This window comes from Mirounga angustirostris, unplaced genomic scaffold (assembly GCF_029215605.1).
Source record: "Mirounga angustirostris isolate CCGP_5_RB_7025 unplaced genomic scaffold, mMirAng1.0.hap1 SCAF_10, whole genome shotgun sequence".
Classification (NCBI taxonomy): domain Eukaryota; kingdom Metazoa; phylum Chordata; class Mammalia; order Carnivora; family Phocidae; genus Mirounga; species Mirounga angustirostris.
The window spans coordinates 114,046,990-114,067,372 of record NW_026991718.1 but is presented as its reverse complement, the minus strand read 5'-3'; the positions used below and the strand labels follow the sequence as shown (position 1 = coordinate 114,067,372).

At 49.4% G+C, this 20,383-nt stretch overlaps 1 protein-coding gene across 13 annotated transcripts in view; it reads right to left on the bottom strand.

Moving 5' to 3' along the window:
• Nucleotides 1-4,223: 4,223 nt before the first annotated feature.
• The window catches only part of RALY (RALY heterogeneous nuclear ribonucleoprotein), an 87,921-nt gene continuing 71,761 nt past the window's right edge, over nucleotides 4,224-20,383 (bottom strand). For 6 of the 13 annotated variants that reach the window (XM_064573047.1, XM_064573037.1, XM_064573044.1 and 3 more), the window contains 7 exons: nucleotides 18,925-19,189; nucleotides 17,721-17,793; nucleotides 17,480-17,527; nucleotides 15,367-15,569; nucleotides 14,543-14,656; nucleotides 12,982-13,030; nucleotides 4,224-11,789 (listed from right to left, as the gene is read on the bottom strand). In XM_064573047.1, the coding sequence (XP_064429117.1) occupies nucleotides 11,381-11,789; nucleotides 12,982-13,030; nucleotides 14,543-14,656; nucleotides 15,367-15,569; nucleotides 17,480-17,527; nucleotides 17,721-17,793; nucleotides 18,925-19,180 (1,152 nt within the window). In that variant the 5' untranslated portion in view covers nucleotides 19,181-19,189 and the 3' untranslated portion in view covers nucleotides 4,224-11,380. Of the gene's footprint in view, nucleotides 11,790-12,981; nucleotides 13,031-14,205; nucleotides 14,385-14,542; nucleotides 14,657-15,366; nucleotides 15,570-17,479; nucleotides 17,528-17,720; nucleotides 17,794-18,924; nucleotides 19,190-20,383 lie in introns of all 13 variants that reach the window. The other 7 variants (XM_064573042.1, XM_045885624.3, XM_045885622.3 and 4 more) reach the window with 6 other exon arrangements.

Genomic DNA, 20,383 nt, shown 5'->3' with positions numbered 1-20,383 from the left:
AAAACAGTTGGTGCCTGGCCTCTGGTGAGGTCTCTATATCCTCATCCTGAGAAACCAGCCATTGGCAGCTGCTTCAGCTGGGCAGCTGTTTGTCTTCTCAGCTTGTCTCGAGATAAAGCTTCACGTGAGAGGGTGGTTGGACAGGAGATCTGGGAGGACAGCCTGTTTTCAGTGTCCAGGGAAAGATTACATAGATTATTTGAATTCCTTTACTTAGGTGAGGATTGTTGCTACTACCTCACTGCCAAGTCCTCCAGCTGTTACCACGTGAGGGGAACACAAGGTGCTGGGTTCCCTCCCTCCCTCCCTCCCTCCCAATTTTTCTTTCTTCTACTGGCCACTAAAAAAAATCTTAGGAATAAAGTCTTTACGTATGTCTTGTAACCAGCACACTGAGAAAAACCCTAGTTGGGCGTCTGTTGGTGAGGAAGCAGTGCGGCATGTCGTACCACACAGAACCGAGCAAACTATGATGCTAGAGAAAGCTTTTCTTTTCCCCAGCTTCAGTTCTGCGTTTGAAAAGACCCACTACAAATGCTTTTCTGTTTCCTATATTAAAAGTAGCTTCAGTGTGACCATGAGAAACCAAGAGGTGATGGTGCTCTTGGTGCCTCGAGTTCTGCCGCCTGATGATCTGGCTGAAAGGCTGTTTCTCCATTCAGCACAGGGAGAAAGATCATTTCATGTGTTTGCTGTGATCTGCCTAGCACATGACGGTAAGGGCATAACGCTGCTCCTCACAGTCTCGATGGCTAAGTGGCCCCAGGAGCCGTCGCTCAGCCCTCAATGTCTTAACCATGTTTTTTTTAATCACTGTGACTCTTAAAGTACAGGCCAAGTGTTGGCCATGAAGTGCTGGACGGAGCAGAGTAGTCCCTCGACCAAGTAGGTCCCAGGGAGACCACACACTGGCTGAGCTGCCACCACTGCCCTGATGAACTCAACTGTTTATGATGCCGTCTTTTTTGTTATCTACGCCCACACAATTCCCAGTGTCCGATGTTACTACGTGAATAAAGCAAGGATTAGTGCCTCTTGTGTAATTAGCACTCCATTGCTTTTGTGTGTATCTATGGGTTTCATTCGTTTCTTTTTACTTTAGTGGGACCCCTTAGGGAAGACGGGATTTTACCATTTTGCCTGTGTGACAGGTTGGCACACAATTGTTGCAGTTTCAACCCAATTTTAACTTAATTCTCAGAACAGTTTCTGGACTGATAGAACCCTTTAAGACTGATTAAAATGGAATTAACTATTAACCCACTCACTTTGGGGCTGCCCTAAGTAGCATCAGCTACATCACAGTAGCATCAGCTTCATCGGTCTCTACTACCTCACACCAACCAGCTCGGCTGCAAGGAACCTTCTACAGGGTGACAAAAGGCACCCTGAGGGTTTTTGATCAAGAGCCAGGTTTGGTTGTGAGAAGGGAACAAGATCGTTTCCAAAGTGTCTTAGGAAACAATCTTGAAGAGTGTTTCTAATTATGCAAAGGGGAAAAAAGAAGGGTTCCACTGGTGGTTTAAAAAAAAAAAAGTCTTAGACTAAACAGGTTCCATGAATGCGTAAGTCTTTAGTATGCTGATGTGCATGTTCATGAGCACATAAATGTGCAGTTAGATCTTTAGTCTTCAGAAAAACCTTTTCTGACCCCATCTTGGCTCACTCCCGCATTTCCACCTTCCCACTGCATGTAAAATATTGTTTCCCCTCCCAGTCCACCATAACATAGGCACTGAGAACAAGGTTTTTGTTCACTCATGCACCCCTAACTACTGAGAGCAAGCAGTTCCTAGCAAGTTGTAGGTGTTCCAAGACTTGAATGAGTTTCTTTAAAGATTTTTGAGAGCAAATGGGTGGGTGGGCTGAAGGACAAGCAGACTTCGCCGCTGACTGGAGCCCAATGTGGGGCTCGATCCCAGGACCCCAAGATCACAACCTGAGCCGAAGCCAGACACCTAACCGAATGAACCACCCAGGCGCCCCTTGAATGAGTTTCTTTAAAAGAAGCACTTTAGAGGGGGCACCTGAGTGGCTCAGTCGTTAAGCGTCTGCCTTCGGCTCAGGTCATGATCCCGGGGTCCTGGGATCGAGTCCCGTATCGGGCTCCCTGCTCGGTGGGAAGCCTGCTTCTCCCTCTCCCACTCCCCCTGCTTGTGTTCCCCCTCTCGCTGTGTCTCTGTCAAATAAATAAATAAAATCTTTAAAAAAAAAAAGCAGCAGCAGCACTTTAGAATGGGGGTGCCTGGGTGGCTCAGTCGGTTAAGTGTCCAACTCTTGATTACGGCTCAGGTCATGATCTCAGTCATGAGATTGAGCCCTGCGTCAGCCTCCATGCAGGGCGTGGAGCCTGCTTAAGATTCTCTCCTCACCCCCACACCCCTGCTCATGCTTATTCTCTCTTGCACTTAAAAAAAAAAGGGCACAAAATATGTAGACTTTTATAGCCCCTTCTCCCCCACAGACACCTTGCAATGTAAAGTGTTCTACAGGTAAAAAAGTATTTGGCTGGACATCTTGAAAAATATGCTGCTGTGGTATATGAGGCCCCAGTTCTGACCTAACCTTCCCCCACCCAGATCCTTTGCTTTGGCAATTCTAAGGTTTCACATTTCAACAGAACGTTAGATTTTGCAATGTTTTTTTAGAATTTGGGCTTTGTAGCATGTGGTCTTTTTCCGAAAAGATGGATTTATAATTAAAAACTTAATTCCTATAATCCTATCAACATTTTTCCAAGTTAGTACAGTTTTCATAATTTTTTTAAACTGAAAAGAGGTCCATCCATATTATACCATAGTTTATTAAATCAGTGCTTGGATGGGTATTTGCTAATTCTTAAGACTGCTAGGAGTATGGACTCTGAGCAGTCTGGAGTTACAATCCTCTGCCAATGATTATATCCTGTATTCTCACCTATGAAATAGGAAAATGTCTACCTCAAAGATGGTGAGATATGGGGCGCCTGGGTGGCTCAGATGGTTAAGCGTCTGCCTTCGGCTCAGCTCGTGATCCCAGGGTCCTGGGATCCAGCCCCACATCAGGCTCCTGGCTCAGCAAGGAGCCTGCTTCTCCCTCTCCCTCTGCCTCTCTTCCTGCTCATGCTCTCTGTTACCTCTGTGTCTCTGATGAATAAATAAAAAAATCTTTTAAAAAAAAGATGGTGAGATAGTATATGTAAAGTGCTTAACCCTGCCTGGCACTTGGAACTGTTTTCCTTCTGTGGAATACTTCCCTTAGACTGAATTTCCAGGGTCAGTGGGCAGGAGACTTTAGGGTAGCTAAGTGAAAACTGTAGGTATCACTTCTATTTCTATGGTGGTGGTGGGTTTACTGACTTCCCATTGAAGACTGCTCTTGGGAGGGATGGTGGTTTGTCTCAGATCCTGATAAACCCTGCCACCCTTGGCCATAGGGGCATCAAACCCTCCCAACAACGTGCAACAGAGGCATCGCCCTTGGAGCTTCGTTGCCTTGATGGTGCTTTTTGAGAAGAAAAGACCAAACACTTGCTGGGTGCCCCGTGGCTGCCATGGCTCCTGTCCTTTCAAACCTTCCCTGATATATTCCTGAACCCTTCCCTTCGCTGCCCCTTGATTTAAGCATGGGTTCTGTTTTATTAATACAACACTGGAAGTTACTGGAGGACAAGCTGTTACAAAGGGTAAGTATTAATGGATATTCTTCATACTAAACACTTTTTTTTTTTTTTTTAAAGATTTTATTTATTTGACAGAGACACAGCGAGAGAGGGAACACAAGCAGGGGGAGTGGGAGAGGGAGAAGCAGGCTTCCCATGGAGCAGGGAGCCCGACGCAGGGCTCGATCCCAGGACCCTGGGATCATGACCTGAGCCGAAGGCAGATGCCTAATGACAGCCACGCAGGCGCCCTAAACACTAACATTTTAATAGCCATCTTTTAAAATTATTCTCATCAGCTGCAGATTTTCATGAGCTTTTTAAATAACGAACCAGAAACAAGATCACAGCCAAAATCTTATTTGGGAAGCTGGCCAAACCTAATCCTATCATAGTGAGCAACAACTTCAGTATCATAACTCTGAGGCCAAAAACAGTTATGAGTGATTTTTCAGTCCCAGATATATCCGTGCACTATGACTACTGTGGCTAGGAATCTGGGGTATTCTTACTTTTTAAACATTTATTTTTAAAGGGCTCCATGCCCAACATGGGCCTTGAACTCCTGTCCCTGAGAGTCACAGGCTCTACCAGCCACGCACTCCTATTCTTTTTTTTTTTAATTTGTTTTATTATATTCTTAAATAACAAATATTCTTAAATAATTCTGAGCTATTCCTAAATATTCTTAAATAATCCTTTAGGTAAGTGGTTAGTACTGCCGAAGTCCTAACTTTGTGCCAGGCCCTGTTCTAGTGTTTTTCTTTTTCATTAATTCAATCAGCACGGCAACCCTTTGAGGAAGGTACACTATTCTCCCCATCTTAGAGATGAGGAAATAGACTCAGAAAGGATAAGCAACTTGCCCCAGAGCTACACAGCTGGTAAGCGGGGAGCTAGGCTGCAGGTCCAGGCATTTCAGCTCGAAAGCCTGTGCTCTGCCTCTCACGGATGGTGTCATATTTTCTAAAGTATTACCTGAATGCCTGCAGCAAAAGGCAGGCAGTCCCCTACCCTCCTGGAGCTTAAAGTTTAGTGAAGATGACAGATGGGCAAACCAGTTGTAAATATAATCTGGTAAGAGGGGTGGTGATAGAACTGGCAGGACTGGAAGGGCCAGTGCAAACTCAGGTCAGGAAGGCGTCTGAACGAGCACTGCAGCTGTAAAGGCACAAAAGCCAGATCATTCTTTTCCACAATTAGTTCCCTGTGCCTTGACAATAGGGGTCAGACTGGGAGATGGGAGATGTTGAGCTGCAAAGAGAAAGGAAGGGGTCTAGAATCTACCGACTGGGCAGTGAATAACTGATGGCAGTAAAGACTTACGTGGCAAGGAAGCATCAGGGAGACTAGGCTGGAGGTTACTGTAAAAGTCCAAGTAAGATATAAAGAAGGGCCTAACCTAAGGCAGTGGGATGGAAAATGACCATGACCTGATGATTAGCAGAAGATGCTGACATGGGCAGTAGGTGGATAGTGGTGCCATTCCCCAAGATGAGGACTCATGAAGAAAAAGACTGGTGTGGCCCAACAGGGCAGGGCTTGACTGAGGTCCTTGTGGACATCCAAGTGCAGCTATCAGGTGGGCAATTATATGTATCCCCTGGTGCTCCTGGGGAGTACTGAGTTAGAGGTGGAGATGAGGAGGCATTACTGTGGAGTCTGAAGCCACAGATTCGGTTAGCCAGGAAACTGTATGGAAATATTAAAAAGGGTGGAGAGGTACTGAGGCATACAAGGAAGAATCAGCAAAAGAAACCGTGTACACAGGAGAAAGAGCCAGGAAAGACTGTTGTCCCAAGAAGCAGGAGAGGAATTTCAGGGTCAGTTTGTGACGGGCATGTGGGAAAGCACTGCCCAGGTTTGCATCCTGCCTCTACCTCTTCAAAGACAAGATTCACTGCCAAGACATGATCTTGGGCAAACTGTTCAACCAAAGGTCTCAATTTTCCAACCTGTAACTTGGGATGAGTATCTCCAACTCTGGGGGATTATTGTGAGAGTTAAGTAAAATAATGCAATCCCTGTTAAAGACCTTAGCAGAGCACGCAGGAAATGCTAACATATGTGTGTTATATCCCTTTTTCTACAGAGTCAAATGCTGCAGGTGGGGAGCGTATAATTAAGAACACAAAGGTAGGAGTACCTGCCTGGTTCAGTTGGAAGAGCATGTGCCTCCTGATCTCGGGGTCATGAGTTCGAGCCCCATGTTGGGTGTGGAGATAACTTAAAAAAAAAAAGAAAAAGAAAAAACCCCAACCCACCAAGGTAGATGCTGGATTGAACTGTGCATCTCCACAGTTATTTAACTGACCAAGTCACACATCCCTTTTTAAAACCCTTATGGGCAAGAATGAATGAGACAGTCTCTGGTCTTAGCTCCCAGTGTGGTCAGGGAACTGGACACTGTGCAGGGGGTAGAGGAAACACTCGTTTTTAGAGATAAGGTTTTAGAGGTAAGAGGGGACTGGAGAATGGGCAAGAAATGGGGTCCAGGTCAGAAAGTGGGAATGGGGGGCGCCTGGGTGGCTCAGTCGTTGGGCGTCTGCCTTCGGCTCGGGTTATGATCCCAGTGTCCCAGGATCGAGCCCCACATCGGGCTCCCTGCTCAGCGGGAAGCCTGCTTCTCCCTCTCCCTCTGTCTCTTGGTGTCAAATAAAATCTTAAAAAAAAGTGTTAGTGGGTAACCCTGTCAAGTTTCTGTTTTGTGCACCTGGAAAAGCCAAACCCATGCACTTGCCCAAACAAGACTTGGCTGCTGCACCTTTGTAGGACACCCTCATCATCTGGGCTCCCTCAGGAGGTAGACTGAGGCAGGGGTGCAGGGAGGGGAGCGTGTGCACCAGGGGCCCACTCACCAGTCAGAGGAGGCAGGAGTCCATTCATTCGTATACACAGGAGGGCCAGCTGGGCTTGCTCCACAGGCTTAGTGACCAGATGGACACACTACTCTTGACTGCAGTAACTCAGATATAGGGGAAAAACTTGCTAATATTTTCCTTTGCCTTCTTTTTATATTCTATTTTATAATGCTCTATTGACTCTCTCTTTGTAAGCTGCCTGAAATACATTTTGGAACAAAGTGAATATAAAGTGAGTAGGGGGAAAAAAGAGGAAAGAAATTATAGTCTTATTTTTTAAGAGAAAATCACCTGAATCTGGATTAGGTAATAATAAATGAACTCAAAATTTATTAAGTATTGTCATAACAACAATGTGCTCTCTTCTGCTTTTAAGATGAGGAAGATGAAGGCTCAGAGAGGTTAACTGACTTGCCTAAGGTCACACAACAAATAATCTGGATTGGAACTCAGTTCAACACAAAGTCTATACTCTTAACCCAGTCCCCCTAAAGTAGAGCAAACTCCTTCACCTCTTTGAGCCTCAGTTTGTGTTCTGGTTATCTACTGATAGAGAACAAATCAGTCCAAAACTTGGTACCTTAAAAGGATGACAATCACTGATTACTGACTGGGGTCAGCTAGGCCGTTCTTACTTGGGTTCTCAGGTCAGTGGCTGGGCGGGACTCATCTTGAAGGCTTCCTCACTCCTGTCTGACAGCGGCTGCCGGCTGTCAGCTGGCACATGGGGCTGTCAGGCCTTGCCATGTGCTCTGGGCTTCTTCATAGCATGGTAGCTGGGTCTTAAGACACAGAAGTGGAAATTGCTGGTTCTTGAGAACTGTGAGACTGGCACAGCATCACCATTACCGTATTCTGCTGATCGAACAGCCAGAGTCCAGATAAAGGGGAGAGGGTATAGACACCAGCTGTCCACAGGGCCAAGTTTTAGAACCTTCACATCTATAAAATCTACAAAATGGGCACAACTATATGATGAAGACCTGTTGTTTTTGTCAGCCCAAACCTCCCTTCTAGCAACAGAACTCCTGTCTTCCTTCTGGAGATTCTCCCCTCCCCCTCCACACTCAGGCCCTGTGGCCATGCTCTGCCACCACTGAGGACCTGTCTGAGAACAAGGCCCACGGAGGAAGCAAAGCTGAGGAATAGGGAAGAAGATGCCTGATGACTCCTGAACCCCTGGGTCCCACTGGGTCTGAAGGATTATCCCTGGACCTTTAAATATGCGAAACCATACACTTCCTCCTGCTTAAGCACATACGAGTTCAGTTTCTACAACTTGTAACCAAAAGTTTGTATTACATACACCTAAAAAGGTGGTTGCAGAGATAAACTAAATATACAATGTGCCTTTTACACAGCAGATATTCAGGAAGTGGTTTACTGTTATGTGGCCACAGCTGTAAGGATTTGTATTTGCCCAAAGTTTAATCAGTGGCCCAACTGGAATTCAAGCCCAGGATGCCTGATCAGAATCTTTTGCTCGCTCTACCTTCTATATTTCTGTGTTCTCACCAGATGGTGAGAACTGTAAAGTATCTACTGTAAAGTAGATAACGTCCTGATGGGACAAGAGATGACCTGGCCAGTGTTGGTTAATATTGGACACTCATATACCCACATTTTCAACTCCTCACCCATAAAAAAAATGATCAAATTACCATGTTACTCTTTCTTTAAGAGTCTAAAAACTATTAAAAACTCCAAATCCTCAAAAAGCACTCCAGCAGCTGCTACTAAACATTCTGAATGGCAAATGAAATAAGGTCTGAGAGGGATTAAAAACAAACCGTGGCCCTGTTCGGAAGCTCCTCAAATTAAGAGTTCGGACTTGGCCATGTGACTTGCTTTGGCCAATAGAAGCTGACAAACATGACACAAGCAGGAACTTGAAGAGCACTTGCATCCCGGGGCTTACTTGGTCTTGCCTGCTAGATGCTGGGAACATATAGCCCAGTTGCCCCGCCAACCACTTGACAAGTGGGTGAGGTTTTCTGGGACCCACGGGCACCCAGCTGATCTGCCAGCTCACTTCAGCCACATCAAAGCCCAGATGAGAGAAGTAGAACTGCCCAGCTGAGCATAGCCCAAATTGCCAAGCCACTCAATCAGAAGCTTATGTTTATTAAAGGTACTAAATTTTGGAGTGGGTTTGTTATACAAGTTAATAACTGATATAAGGCCCATTTACTATCCCTGATCTAGGCCAACCTCTCATATAGATGAGGAAACAAGAGACCTAGGAAGGAACAAGACTTGCCCAGGGTCACAAACCTTCTGGGCAGCAGTACAGGGAGGAAAGCCTTGGCTCACAATCCAGTAAACCCACTGGCTGTAATATTCCTTCAAGACAGCTGCCAGGATCACAAATGAGGCTTCAGATCTTCAAAACACCTAGGGAATATTAGTCCTTTTGGGCAGAATGTGGGATCACATTTCTTCATCTCCTTTTGGTTTTCAGAAGTTGAACAGATTAACAAAAACTGATGAGCAATGGAATGGGGGAGGTCTTTCCTGCCCCAGACATGGGGAGGATGGGCAGGTCTGTGCAGGGTTTTTGTGGATGTGAATTTCCCACTCAAGCTTTCCCATGGGCTAAGTAGTTCAGGAGCTTTTCTGGGGTGCCAGGATGGGGATTCTCAATCTGTCTAGGATATATCCTGATGGCAGGGTGATTACACAGGGCCTCTGCATAGGGCAGATGCTTCCTACCCTGGAAGGGGTCTTCCATGCTCTTCTGCCTAACATACTACAGAGGCCCACAGCCCCTCCTGTTCTACCTGTCCCCCAAGCACTGAAAAGTGAGTGCCTCGGTCAAGCACTACTGAGTAAGGGCCTTGTAGAGTCTGAAAATGTTATTACGGTGCAATGGGCACAGAGCACTAGGCTCTTGGGACGCAGGAACCCGGTGCCAGCCCTCAGTGTGAAGTCCACCAAGGTCCAAAACCCCTTCTTCGCACTCTGCCCAAGTTCCAGTCCAGGGTGGTGTACCAGGTAGGGACATGAAGACCTGTACACGTACACAAGTGGGTTGGCTAGAACTGGGCTCTGGCCTTCTGAGCAGCAAGGACAGACTGTGAGTTCAGGGACTAGAGGGGTATGTTCCACTGAGGGCTCTTCAGGAGAGATGGGACACTCCCAGTGGACCTAGCCCCTTCCGCTGGACACCTTTAGCTCTCCAGACTGAGCCTTTTGTTTTGAGTAAGTTCCCAGCGACTATTTTCCACCCAGGGTCTGAATCTCTCAGAGACTGATGGCCTCAGTCTCTACCCTCTCTCCCTCTGCTGCCCAGGGTCCCTGGCAGGCACACATATGGGGACTGAGATCCCCCTGGGCAGCTAAACCTCCAAAAGGGCAGAAACACTGCTCCACATCACACCAAGAGGCAATGGCCAGCAGGGATGGGGGCATTTGGCCCAGCTGTGGGTCCAGAACTCTGGCTCCCTAATGGGCTGGCTAGTCAGGCCCCTGCACAGCTTGGGAATGTAGAGCTGCACTCGGGCTTCAGACTGCTAGCTGGCAGTCAGGAGGGCTGCCCAGGGAGGGAGCCATGAAACAACAAAGACTTCCCTGGGTGATTCCATACTCAGGGTAACCTAGCCTCAGCACTGTCTCAAGCCCAGCCTCTATCCTCCACCAAAACCTGGAGCCAAAGCCCAGTGGAGGTTTGATGGAGGCTATGTTGGAGAACTGCTAGTGTGAACTGGGATTTTCAGTAAGGATTCTAGTAGGCCTGGGACCCTGAGGAACACGTAAAGATGGAGGGAGAGCCCAAACCCCTTTGTGATGATGGGACCGAATTTCCTGTCTTGGGGAAGGCTGCCTAGGAGAGAATGAACAATTTCTGAAAAACAGTAAGCTGATACTTCTCAGAGCTGCCAACACTAGAACAGCAGCTTAAGGGTGAGTGGGTATTTCTCAGGTGGAGAAAGTAGGAGCAAGAAGAGTACGTGCTACATTTTGGAACAAAGCCCCACACCAGAGAGACCAGCCCAGGTGGCCACACATTTATCACCCAGTTCACAGGACCGGGGAAGGTACTTTTAACCTATGAGTGACTCAAAAAGATCCGCTGTGGCAGGTGATTTCTCCTGGGAATTTGAACACAGGTAAATCGCTCAACTTGTGGGGTGAAGTTAAGACAGAAGTGGAAATTTGAAGGAACGTCGCCAGTTGTCAGAGAACAGAGCAAACACCTAGATAGGTGGCCCAAGACAGGTAGAGGGAGGCACAGATATTCTAATGCCAACCTCCTACTGCCTGAGGTCAAATGGACTGGAGCTCCATTCCTTGCCGCCTAGGAGAGTGAAGGACCTGTTTTGAGTGGGCCAGGAAAGAGAGGTGGTAACAAGGGAGAGAGGCCAGGGCATATAGGATCGTGTACAGGAGTTGGGGTTTTGTCCTGATGGTGAGCAGTCAGGTAAGGGTTTTACAGGGAAGTGAAATGACTCAGATAAAGCACTGTGGTGTCTAGTGGGAAATGGGGCAGGGAGACGCTAGACACTGTGAGGCTGGTGAGAGGATAAAGCCCGAGTGAAAAAAACAGTGTCCCAAACTAGGAGAGGGAAGGAGAAGAAGAGGTGGATTCTAGAATCATCTCAGAGCTGGGAAAAACGAGACTGAGTGAGAAGCTAAGACCTGGACCTACCACTGTCTAACCAAAGTGGGTCACAACTGCTTGCCACTGTAGCCACCAAAGTAGTCTCTTGGGGACCTGGATGTGTGACCCTCCCCAACAACCCTATTGGCCATTTTTATCCCCATTTTAGCTGTGGAAGCCGAGACAGACCAGTGTTATGCACCCTGGACAATGCTCCCTGGCTGGAAAGTGCAAGGGAGGAAAAAGAATGGAGTGAAACAGACCAGACCAGACTCTGGCTCAGCAGGATGGCCCGGGGACCCTGAGAAAACACAAACCATCCCATCTCAGAGCAAGTTGGGATCCAATCTCTTTATTGTCAGGGTACCCTCCCTGGGACCCTCCCCTCTCCAAACCTATAGAAAAACCCCAAGCCTGGGAGTGTCCTGGGAGGGGAGGTAGAGTGTGGGGAAACCTCTGTGCGCTGCCCTCTGGCCTGGGCGGTGCCAACAGGGAGGGCGTGAGGGGAAGGGTGGCCAATAACTCCACCTGCAGAGGATGCAGCACTGGCTGGGATGTGTGCGGGAGGAGATGCCTGCGGCCGGCTCTCCTGGGACCCGCTGGGGGTAGTCTCCAGGGGCGGGTGCCCAGCTTTAGGCCTGGTACAGTGCACGCCCTTCTCCTGCCGGTGGCCATCGTTCCTGTCAGGCTGAGAAAGAGAGAGACAAAGGAAAGACTGAGGCTGAGAGCAAGAGCCCCTGGTACTCTTGATAACTGGGGTTGGGAAGACAAAGGGGAGAAAGGTGTTTGCCATTTGCAGACAGACATAGGCCTGCACTCTGGCTCTGGCCTTCTAATTTTCTGGCCACGCAACCTCTGGTGAGTCTCTCCCTCTCCCCCTAAGCCTCCCATTTCCTCACCTGAGCCCTGCACCTCATCTGCAAACTGGCTTCACAAGGTCAAACTTAGCCTCCTTGGTAAAACCAACCAGGAAGCTCCCAGAGGAGACAGACTACAGATCTAGAATTTCCTAAACTGTCTGGGAAGATCTTGCTGGTAGAACAGCTCACAGCATGGATGTGTCTTATGTAAAGACACGTGTGCTGTTTTGAGGCCTTCTTCCACCCAAGCCTGTCTTACCCTGAACATGGCCCCCAAAGGAATGGGGCAGAGCAGGGTGGTGAACACTGGGCTGTGAGGCCACACACCACCGGACTCAAACCTAGGCTCCACCAATTACCACCTTGGGACTGGTGAGATACATGCTACCACCCTGCTCTCCCCCTCCGCCCCCCGTGCCTCAGTTCCCCCATCCGCTAGGCTGGCACCATTACAACCTTGCAGGGCTGGGACAGTTTCCTCCAGGCAGGATCAAGTTCCAGCCCCTAAGCCCGGCACAACCGTCCCTCGCTGATGATGAACTCTCCCTGCCCACGCAGGGCTGCGACTACCGCTACTGGAGGCTCCTAGTCATCTCCCATATACCGACGCCCATTAGAGCCCCCTGTGCTGAGCTAAAGCTGTTCCCTCAGATGCCTCTCCCTCAACCCTCCACAGGCTCAACTACGTATTATCGGCTCTTCCACCACACCCCTCTCTGACCACCCAGCTCTCCAGCCCATCATCAGGCTCACACTGGTCATGGTTTGTGCCTTCTTCCATCAGACTCAGAGCTCCTCAAGGGTGGAGGAGATGGGCAACATGGCTCGGAGTGCGCCGAGGGAATCCCTGCAGGGCTGGCCTGGCTAGCCCATCCACGGCTCCTGCTCCCACAGCCTACCAAGCTCTCACCACAAAGGAGCACAGTAGAATGGCTGAGGATGGGGGAGCCTTCCTCGCTGGGCATAGCACGAACCTGCCAGGTCTGCTTCACTTCACCCCGTCCACCTGGACCCCCGTACCTGCTTACTGCAAGGCCCCATCCTCCACGTCTGTGTCCTGGCTGTGCTCCTGATAGGGAGGAGGCAACAAGAAACCACACATCACTCACTACCAACTCTGAGTCATCCCTGCGGCCCAGAGCACATCCGGAGACCAAACTCCAACAGAGGGATAGACAGCCAAGGGGAATGGTTATGGGAACAGTCTCAACACAGCTGGCTTGGAATCCTGACAGGATGATCTGGGGGCCCTCCAGAAGAGAGAAGGGACCAGTCGAGGATGTTCTAGGTCTGGCAGGGGACACATTTCCCAAATAGAAAGACCTTCTCAGACTGTAGCAGGCTGAAAGCCTAGTAGGCTGGTGAGCTCTCCATCTTTGGGGCATGGGTAGGGTCTTTATGGAGACTACTATGCCTAAGAAAGTAATTGGGTCAAAAAAAGAGAGAGGAGCTGGGGGCATGAGGAGGAGGACCTCATAAGTATGGTGGCCATGGGCCCATCTGTCCTTGGGCCAGAACTCCAGCTTTGATGAAAAGGAGAAAGTTCCAAACCTGGTGAAGAAGTCTGGGCTCTAATTCTGGCTCAGCCCCTATCAGTTATAAGGCCCTGAGCAAGTTACTCTACTCCTCTGAGCCACCGTTTCCTCACTGGGTAAAAGTCGGGAAGAGTAATACTTCGCACAGTGCAAGGCTGTTGTTAAGGTTAAATGAAGTTAGAAACTACAGGGCCTGGTGCTCACTGAGTGCCTGTTAGGTAAATGGATAAGCACACAACAGTTACCTTACATACTCAAGAGTGTGGTCTACCTTCCTACTCAATATTAAGCTCCTTGCCAATGGCTTCCCCCTGGCACTCTGAAGAGTTCCAGTAACAGAGAACTCCCTCCATGCCTCCCTCATGAGACAGCCTCTTGCATACTTCGGCAGTAATGGCTTTTAGAAAGTCCTTGGGTAGGGTGGATACCCAACCTCCCTGTGGCTTCCCCAGGCAATCCCAGTCCTGCCCCCTGGAACTCTGCAGACCACGTGTGCTCCCCTGAGCCCCTGACTCTTCTCTCCTCCAGCCCATGTGGAAACCGAATCTAGAATGGGCCCTGGACCAAAGAGAGGTCTACCTCGGTCCTCAGTGGGACTTCGGACTGGCAGCTGAAATAGGCCTTCCCGTGCTCTTCCGGAAGAGGAAGGAGGGAGCTCACAGGGCCACCAGCCAGCTCAGAGGCTCCCCCTCCCCTGCTGGGCCCTCACCAGCTCTTCCTCACTGTGTGTCAGCAGCCCCTCCTCATCGCCGTCGTCTCGAGCCTGTGCTTCGCCCTGGGGCGTGCCTGCCTCAGAAGCCGTGTCCTCCTGGGGGGCGGGCGGCCGGCTGCTGCCACCACTACTGCCCCCACCACTGCCACTGCTGCTGTCGCCCTTCTTCTTGCCATCTTGAGGGGAAAGGAGCGGGAAGAAGGGAATAAAGAAGGCTGCCCAGGGCAGTTACCGTAGCAGAAGCTAAGCCCCTCTCTGCCTGGCGCACTGTCCTCCCCACACTCTGCCCTGAGCCCCTGCTCACTGAGCTGGGTGAGGACCCCTGGAAGCTGACCTGGGTTGGCCTTCTGCTCCTCGGCAATCTGCTCCAAGCGGCCCAGCAGAGCGTCGATGTTGGACTTGATCTGTGTCAGCTCTGTCTTGATGGCCTGCAGCTCACTGCTCTTTACTGGGAGTGAAGGGAGTACAGGGCTGTCAGCCAGGGGCTAGGAGCCTGACACTAACGTAAGACCCTAGCCCCATTCTGTCAACTACAAAGGCAGGCCAGTGGCCGGAACTGTCCTCATCTGCGGTTTTTTGGCCAGGAAAAAGGCTGGAGCTGTCCGTGGCTTCCCCCCAAGACTTCTGAGGCCATGCCTACAGTAACCAGCCCACCTTTCTGAACTTGGGACCTTCTCCCCTGACCGTTCAACTCCTGAAATGCACTGGAGATGGATAAAAATGCAGGTGCGGTGTGCACCTGAGCAAGCGTATGTGTTTCTCCTCGTGTTATAGGATGATGCCCTGATTGCAGGTGTATAAACGTGGGTGTTTGACCATCAGATTTCCTGGGTGCCTGACTGCAGCATGTGTACACCAGAGAGCATGTGGAGTAGTGGGCCTGGGCAGCCTTGTCCTTACTACAGGAAAAATGACACCTCCTCCTCCCTGGGTTCCATGTCACAGCACTGGACATTTCTGTGTCCGACCCAAGCCCCTCCTCCTCAAAGGTTAGCCTTTTCCTCTTAGAAATGAATAAAAATACTCACTTGGTAGTGTTAGAGCTGCAGAACTGTGGGAGATTTGCTCCTTCATCTATTTTCCAATGTAGAAATATGTGATTCTCTTAGTTTGCTAATGAAAAAAATAAAAATGATCTAGGAAGATCTAGTCACTCACACTTGATCTTGGCTGAGCCGGCGGGAATGGCCGTGGAGCGGGCAAAGAGCTTGACAGGTATGGTGGTTTTGACGCGCCGGACCAAGGGCACCGTGACCCGGGGTCGCTTCACAGGGACTGCCCTGGGCACTGGCACAGGTGACAGGCGGCCCCGATAGTCGAAGAGCCTGTAGGGGCAAATGGGCCAGAGGCTGCAGCATGGCCTGTGGCCACCAGAGGGCACTGTGACTCTAGACCAACATGTGGCTGGTGGGCAGCCTGTACTACACACCTCTGCCTGCTCCCAACAAGCCCTGGGGGTGAAGAGAAATGGCTTTTCCGACCTTAAAAGCTTCTGGGACTCTCATTCCATCCACCTTTCCTACCAGCCAGGTTGGGTAAGGCAGGTGGTAATGGTTATAGCCCCAGTTCAAGAAAGGAGCAAACGGAGACCAGCCCTCTAGCCTTCCCTAGATCTGCTGTATTACCTGACCTGGCTTCTGCTCAGTCAACTGCCACCCCAACCACTGGTCAGTTTGCCAATGTCCCTAAAGCAACGCAAATCGCCAGCTGGGAACAGAAAGATGTGGGAATGGATTGGAATCCCTGTCTGCCTGAGCCTCAGTTTTCCTATCTGCTTCATGATGACGACTACCCCAATTCTGTGCCAACCCCCTACCCCACCCCAAGGCTGCTGTGAGGGCAGAGAATGAAAAAACTTGGTTAAAAACACACGTGTTAAAAGGTGTGATAGGATACTGAGACTCTCAAACCCGGAGCCTATGATTTCAGGGGCTGGGCCCCCTTTAATCATCCCAGCCCTCTTAGTCCACTTCAGAGATGGAGGGGAAGAGATCAGCAGCGTATCAAGGTTAGGCAGCTCAATCAGAACCCTGGGCTCCCAGTTTATGTACTGGCCCCAATGTCAACACGCAGCCCTCTCCAAGAGGGCTTCTTTTCCTGCTCATTAGGCAGAAGCTTATTAGGCAGAAGCTTGTAGGCTGAGTAGGGGTCTCTCACACCCCATCTGCTACTACTACCTTTCCGCAGGGAACAGAGCCTTAGGGGGACACTATGGGCTCACTTTGGTGACAGCCAGGAAACATGCCATCACTGGGCAGTTCAATGCCCCATGGCTTGGCACTCCTTTGTTCAGAGAGCCCCTGCCCTGGGGTGGTGATGGTTGGAGATGGAGAGTCTCTGGGAATGGATCCAGTCCCAGACCCTGCATTTCTGCCCCTAAGGGGAGGGGGTGGCTCTGGCCTTGGTCAGAATCACTGAACCACAGAATCCCAGAGCTGGAGGGGCCTTGAGGGATCACTTGGCGCAAGCCCATTTCAGAGACTGGGAGGGGATCTGCCCAAAGTCACACAATCCACTCAGTGGCAGAGCTGGGATTAGCACCCAGGTCTTCTGACTCCCAGGCTAGGGCACATTCCACTACGCCACACTGTCTCCTGAAACCATTCAGAGGTGAGATAACCGAGGCTCAGAGAGGTTCTGTTCCTCTTTCCCACAGGCTGGGGGTGGGGGGTGGGGGTGTTGGAACAGTCCCATCATGATTTCCACTCAAGAATGTGGCTGGTGCCATGGAATGGAGCCCACAGCTCAAGGCTGGGGTCTGATGAAGGGTGGGCCATAGCCTAGCAGGGACTAATTCAGACCTCCAAAGGACCGCTGGCCTCGGCTATAAATGAAAGGCCAAGGGGCTCATACTGAGCTCTGAGGTCCCTTCCACCTGGCTGAGCACCTCCAATAGGAAAGGAGACTGAACAGCAGGAGCGTGAGGGCTCAAACTCCCTGTACCTACTCCTGTAACCTGTTCTGTAATCCAACTTACTATGTTTATACATCCCTTGCTGACTAGTCCCGTTGAGTCCCACCCTAGGATGAGGAAGGGCAGTCAGAGAGCAGGAGACAGTGTGGGTTGGGGGAAGCTCTGACCTGGGCACCTGCAGAACTAGACCCTAGTTCCAGCTCTGCCACCCATCTGTGGAGCAGCCTTGGGCAGATGCCTGTCCACACCTTTGGGCTCTGGTTCCCACTTGGAGGACTGAGTGGGCTGCACCAGCAATCTCTCAGGACCCTTCCAGCTTGGCTGTTTCATGCCTGGGCACGCCCCTCCCCTGCTCACCTGTCGTAGAAGTCGTCCCGGTAGTAATCATAGTCAAAGCTGTAGCCACTGGGGAAACAAAGGGGAGAGGGCCGGGGCTTAGGGACAGCCACTCAGCCCACTCTCCACAGGCCCTCATCTCCAAACGCCTCCCCAGATTCTAGGCTCGGCACACTGTCACCAACCAGTGTTCTCTCCCTCTGTGCAAAGAGGAACCAATCCCACCCAGATGGAGAGAGACAGACAAGACAGAGCGCCCCACCTGTATATGGCAGATGCTGCTCTCTTTAGCCCCTTAGGTCTGTTGGGCTTGGGCTCTCCAGCCATGTTGATATCTGTGTGGAGGGAGGAGGCACAGTCAGACGCTGGTAGCACAGCAGGGTACCCAAACACACATCACCCTCATGCACGTGAGCAGCGACTTCTACCTGCTTACGTGAGGTACACATGGACTGTCCTAACTTAACCAACAGAGGTCTCCACACATTCGACTCATACCCACACATCACAGAGACAGGCCTATGTACAAATCCATGTACATTCAGACACCTGCATGCATGTTCATAGACATATCACTCACACACACATGCCATGGACATCACCTACATGCATTCTCAAGTACACTCACGTACGTAAATACTTCAAATACGTATCTTCACACACATGTTCACGTATCCAGGTAATCAAGTCACACACAAAAATAACACATATACTCCCAAGTACTTGACGCCGATGTCCATATACAGAACTGCCCGCATACAGATGAGCCACTGCACATTCAAACAAATGTTCTACCAAACATCTTTATACCTAGAATGATGCTTAGCATGTGACAGGATCTCAATTAATATTTTGTAAATAAATATGCATATCTGCTTACACACACTAGCATATTCTGACACACATTTTTCATATATATGTACTAAAGATGTGTCCGCATGTTCTCCACATGCTTAGTTACATCCACATTTCACATAGATATCCCTTCCTGAACATACATATACACAGAAGTAGGTGCATTGTACACACTCCAAGGTAGACTGCCACATGGTCACATCATATATATACAGCACCATGGCCAAAGGCACCTGCTTCACCTTGTGCTCCCAGCCCCTCTTCCTGGCTCTCATAAAGAGTTCTAACCTAAACCATCCATAGCCCAATGTTCTAGGCTATGCTAGTCCACTGTTCCTTTTCTCTTAGGAATCTGCATTTTAACTGGAACCATAAAGCCTGTCATTAAGAGTCACCATGAAAGCAAAGACAAGACAGAAGCAATTTTGAGAAGCTCCTAAAATACTCCCTACAGGCAAATTTTATAACTACTTAATAGTGATTAACATTTCAGATAGGGGTGGTGGGTAGTAGCAAGGGAAACAGAAAGGGGGCTAAGAGAGAAGCCAGAAAGTGAAGGTTGGAACCCGCTCAGGAGAGTACGAGGAGCAGGGCCAAGGAGAGACGCTTACCCAGGGTCTGCCCGGCCAGCACCCGCCCATTCTCTCCCAGCACAGCTGCCCGGGCGTGGCGCTCATTGGCGTACTGGACAAAGGCATAGCCTTTGTGCACAGAACAGCCGGCCACGCGGCCATACTTGGAGAAGATGGTCTCCACATCCGACTTCTTCACCACAGCTGTGTTGAGGTTTCCAATGAAGACCCGAGAATTGATAGACTTGGGGTCATTCTTGTTGGTTACATTGCTTGTCTGGATCTTCAAGGACATGATGGCCACCTGCAGAGAGAAAGCCACTATGAAGCTGGGTCCCCCAGTTGGGCTCAAGGGCTACCCATGGCCCACATCATGGCTAACCTGGATGGCTTTCTGCCCTGCTATACATACATCTCTACAGCATCCAGCCTCCCCTTTTTATAGCTTACTGGATTGCTGACCTCATGGCCAGGTGCTTTATATATGTTCCCTCATTTGGTACCTACATGACAAGTAGAACCAGGCCATTTCACAAGGGAGAAAATGCACATTCAGAGGTCATGATGCTAATGAGCGACAGGGCTAAGATTTGAACCCTGGTCTGCTTGAGTCTAATTCTTCTTTAATGCTTATGTGAAATAAGTTACCCCATGCAGGATCTAAATTTGAAGATCTTCCATCATTTTTCTTCTGCTCCTTTAATGTAGAACCATGGCAAAGAAGTCACATGGAAATTCCCAAGTAATATCTGCTCTACCACATTATGAAAACTGCTCAGTCTGATCCAGACATTGACCTAGCTTTGGCTGTCTTTACTGGTACAATCATTTTTATTTTTTTTTATTTTTAAAGATTTTTATTTATTTATTTGACAGAGAGAGCGCATAAGCAGGGGGAGCGGCAGACAGAGGGAGAGGGAGAAGCAGGCTCCCTGCTGAGCAGGGACCCTGATGTGGGACTTGATCCCAGGACCCTGGGATCATGACCTGAGCTGAAGGCAGACGCTCAACCGACTGAGCCACCCAGGTGCCCCGGTACCAACCATTTTTAAAAAGGTGAGCTAAACAAGCCTCACTGAGCACTCACTGTAGGCTAAGGGTGGCATGTAATATTGAGTAATCACAAGATCCTATAAATAGTATTACTATTGTTCATATTTTACCAAAAAACAGCCCCCAAATGTTTTTTAACTTGCCAGGAATGAGCACTCAAACCCACGTCAGCTAGTCCCTACAGCCCTTTTTCCACCCCGCCCCCCAGCTCTATCACTTTCCTTCCCAGAGCTAAAGCCAATTTAAAAACTACAGTTAAGTAAACATATTTACCTGAGAATTTTTAATAAATTAATTTTTTGAGTTAGTACCACTTTTAATACTGACTCATTCAAATTTGTTTGCTTAGAGATCATATTGTACCTACTCTTTGCTCTCCACACTCTGGCAATGTCTTTTACCCCAAGGGACTGTACAAATGTCTCCTACCCATGACCCTGGACAG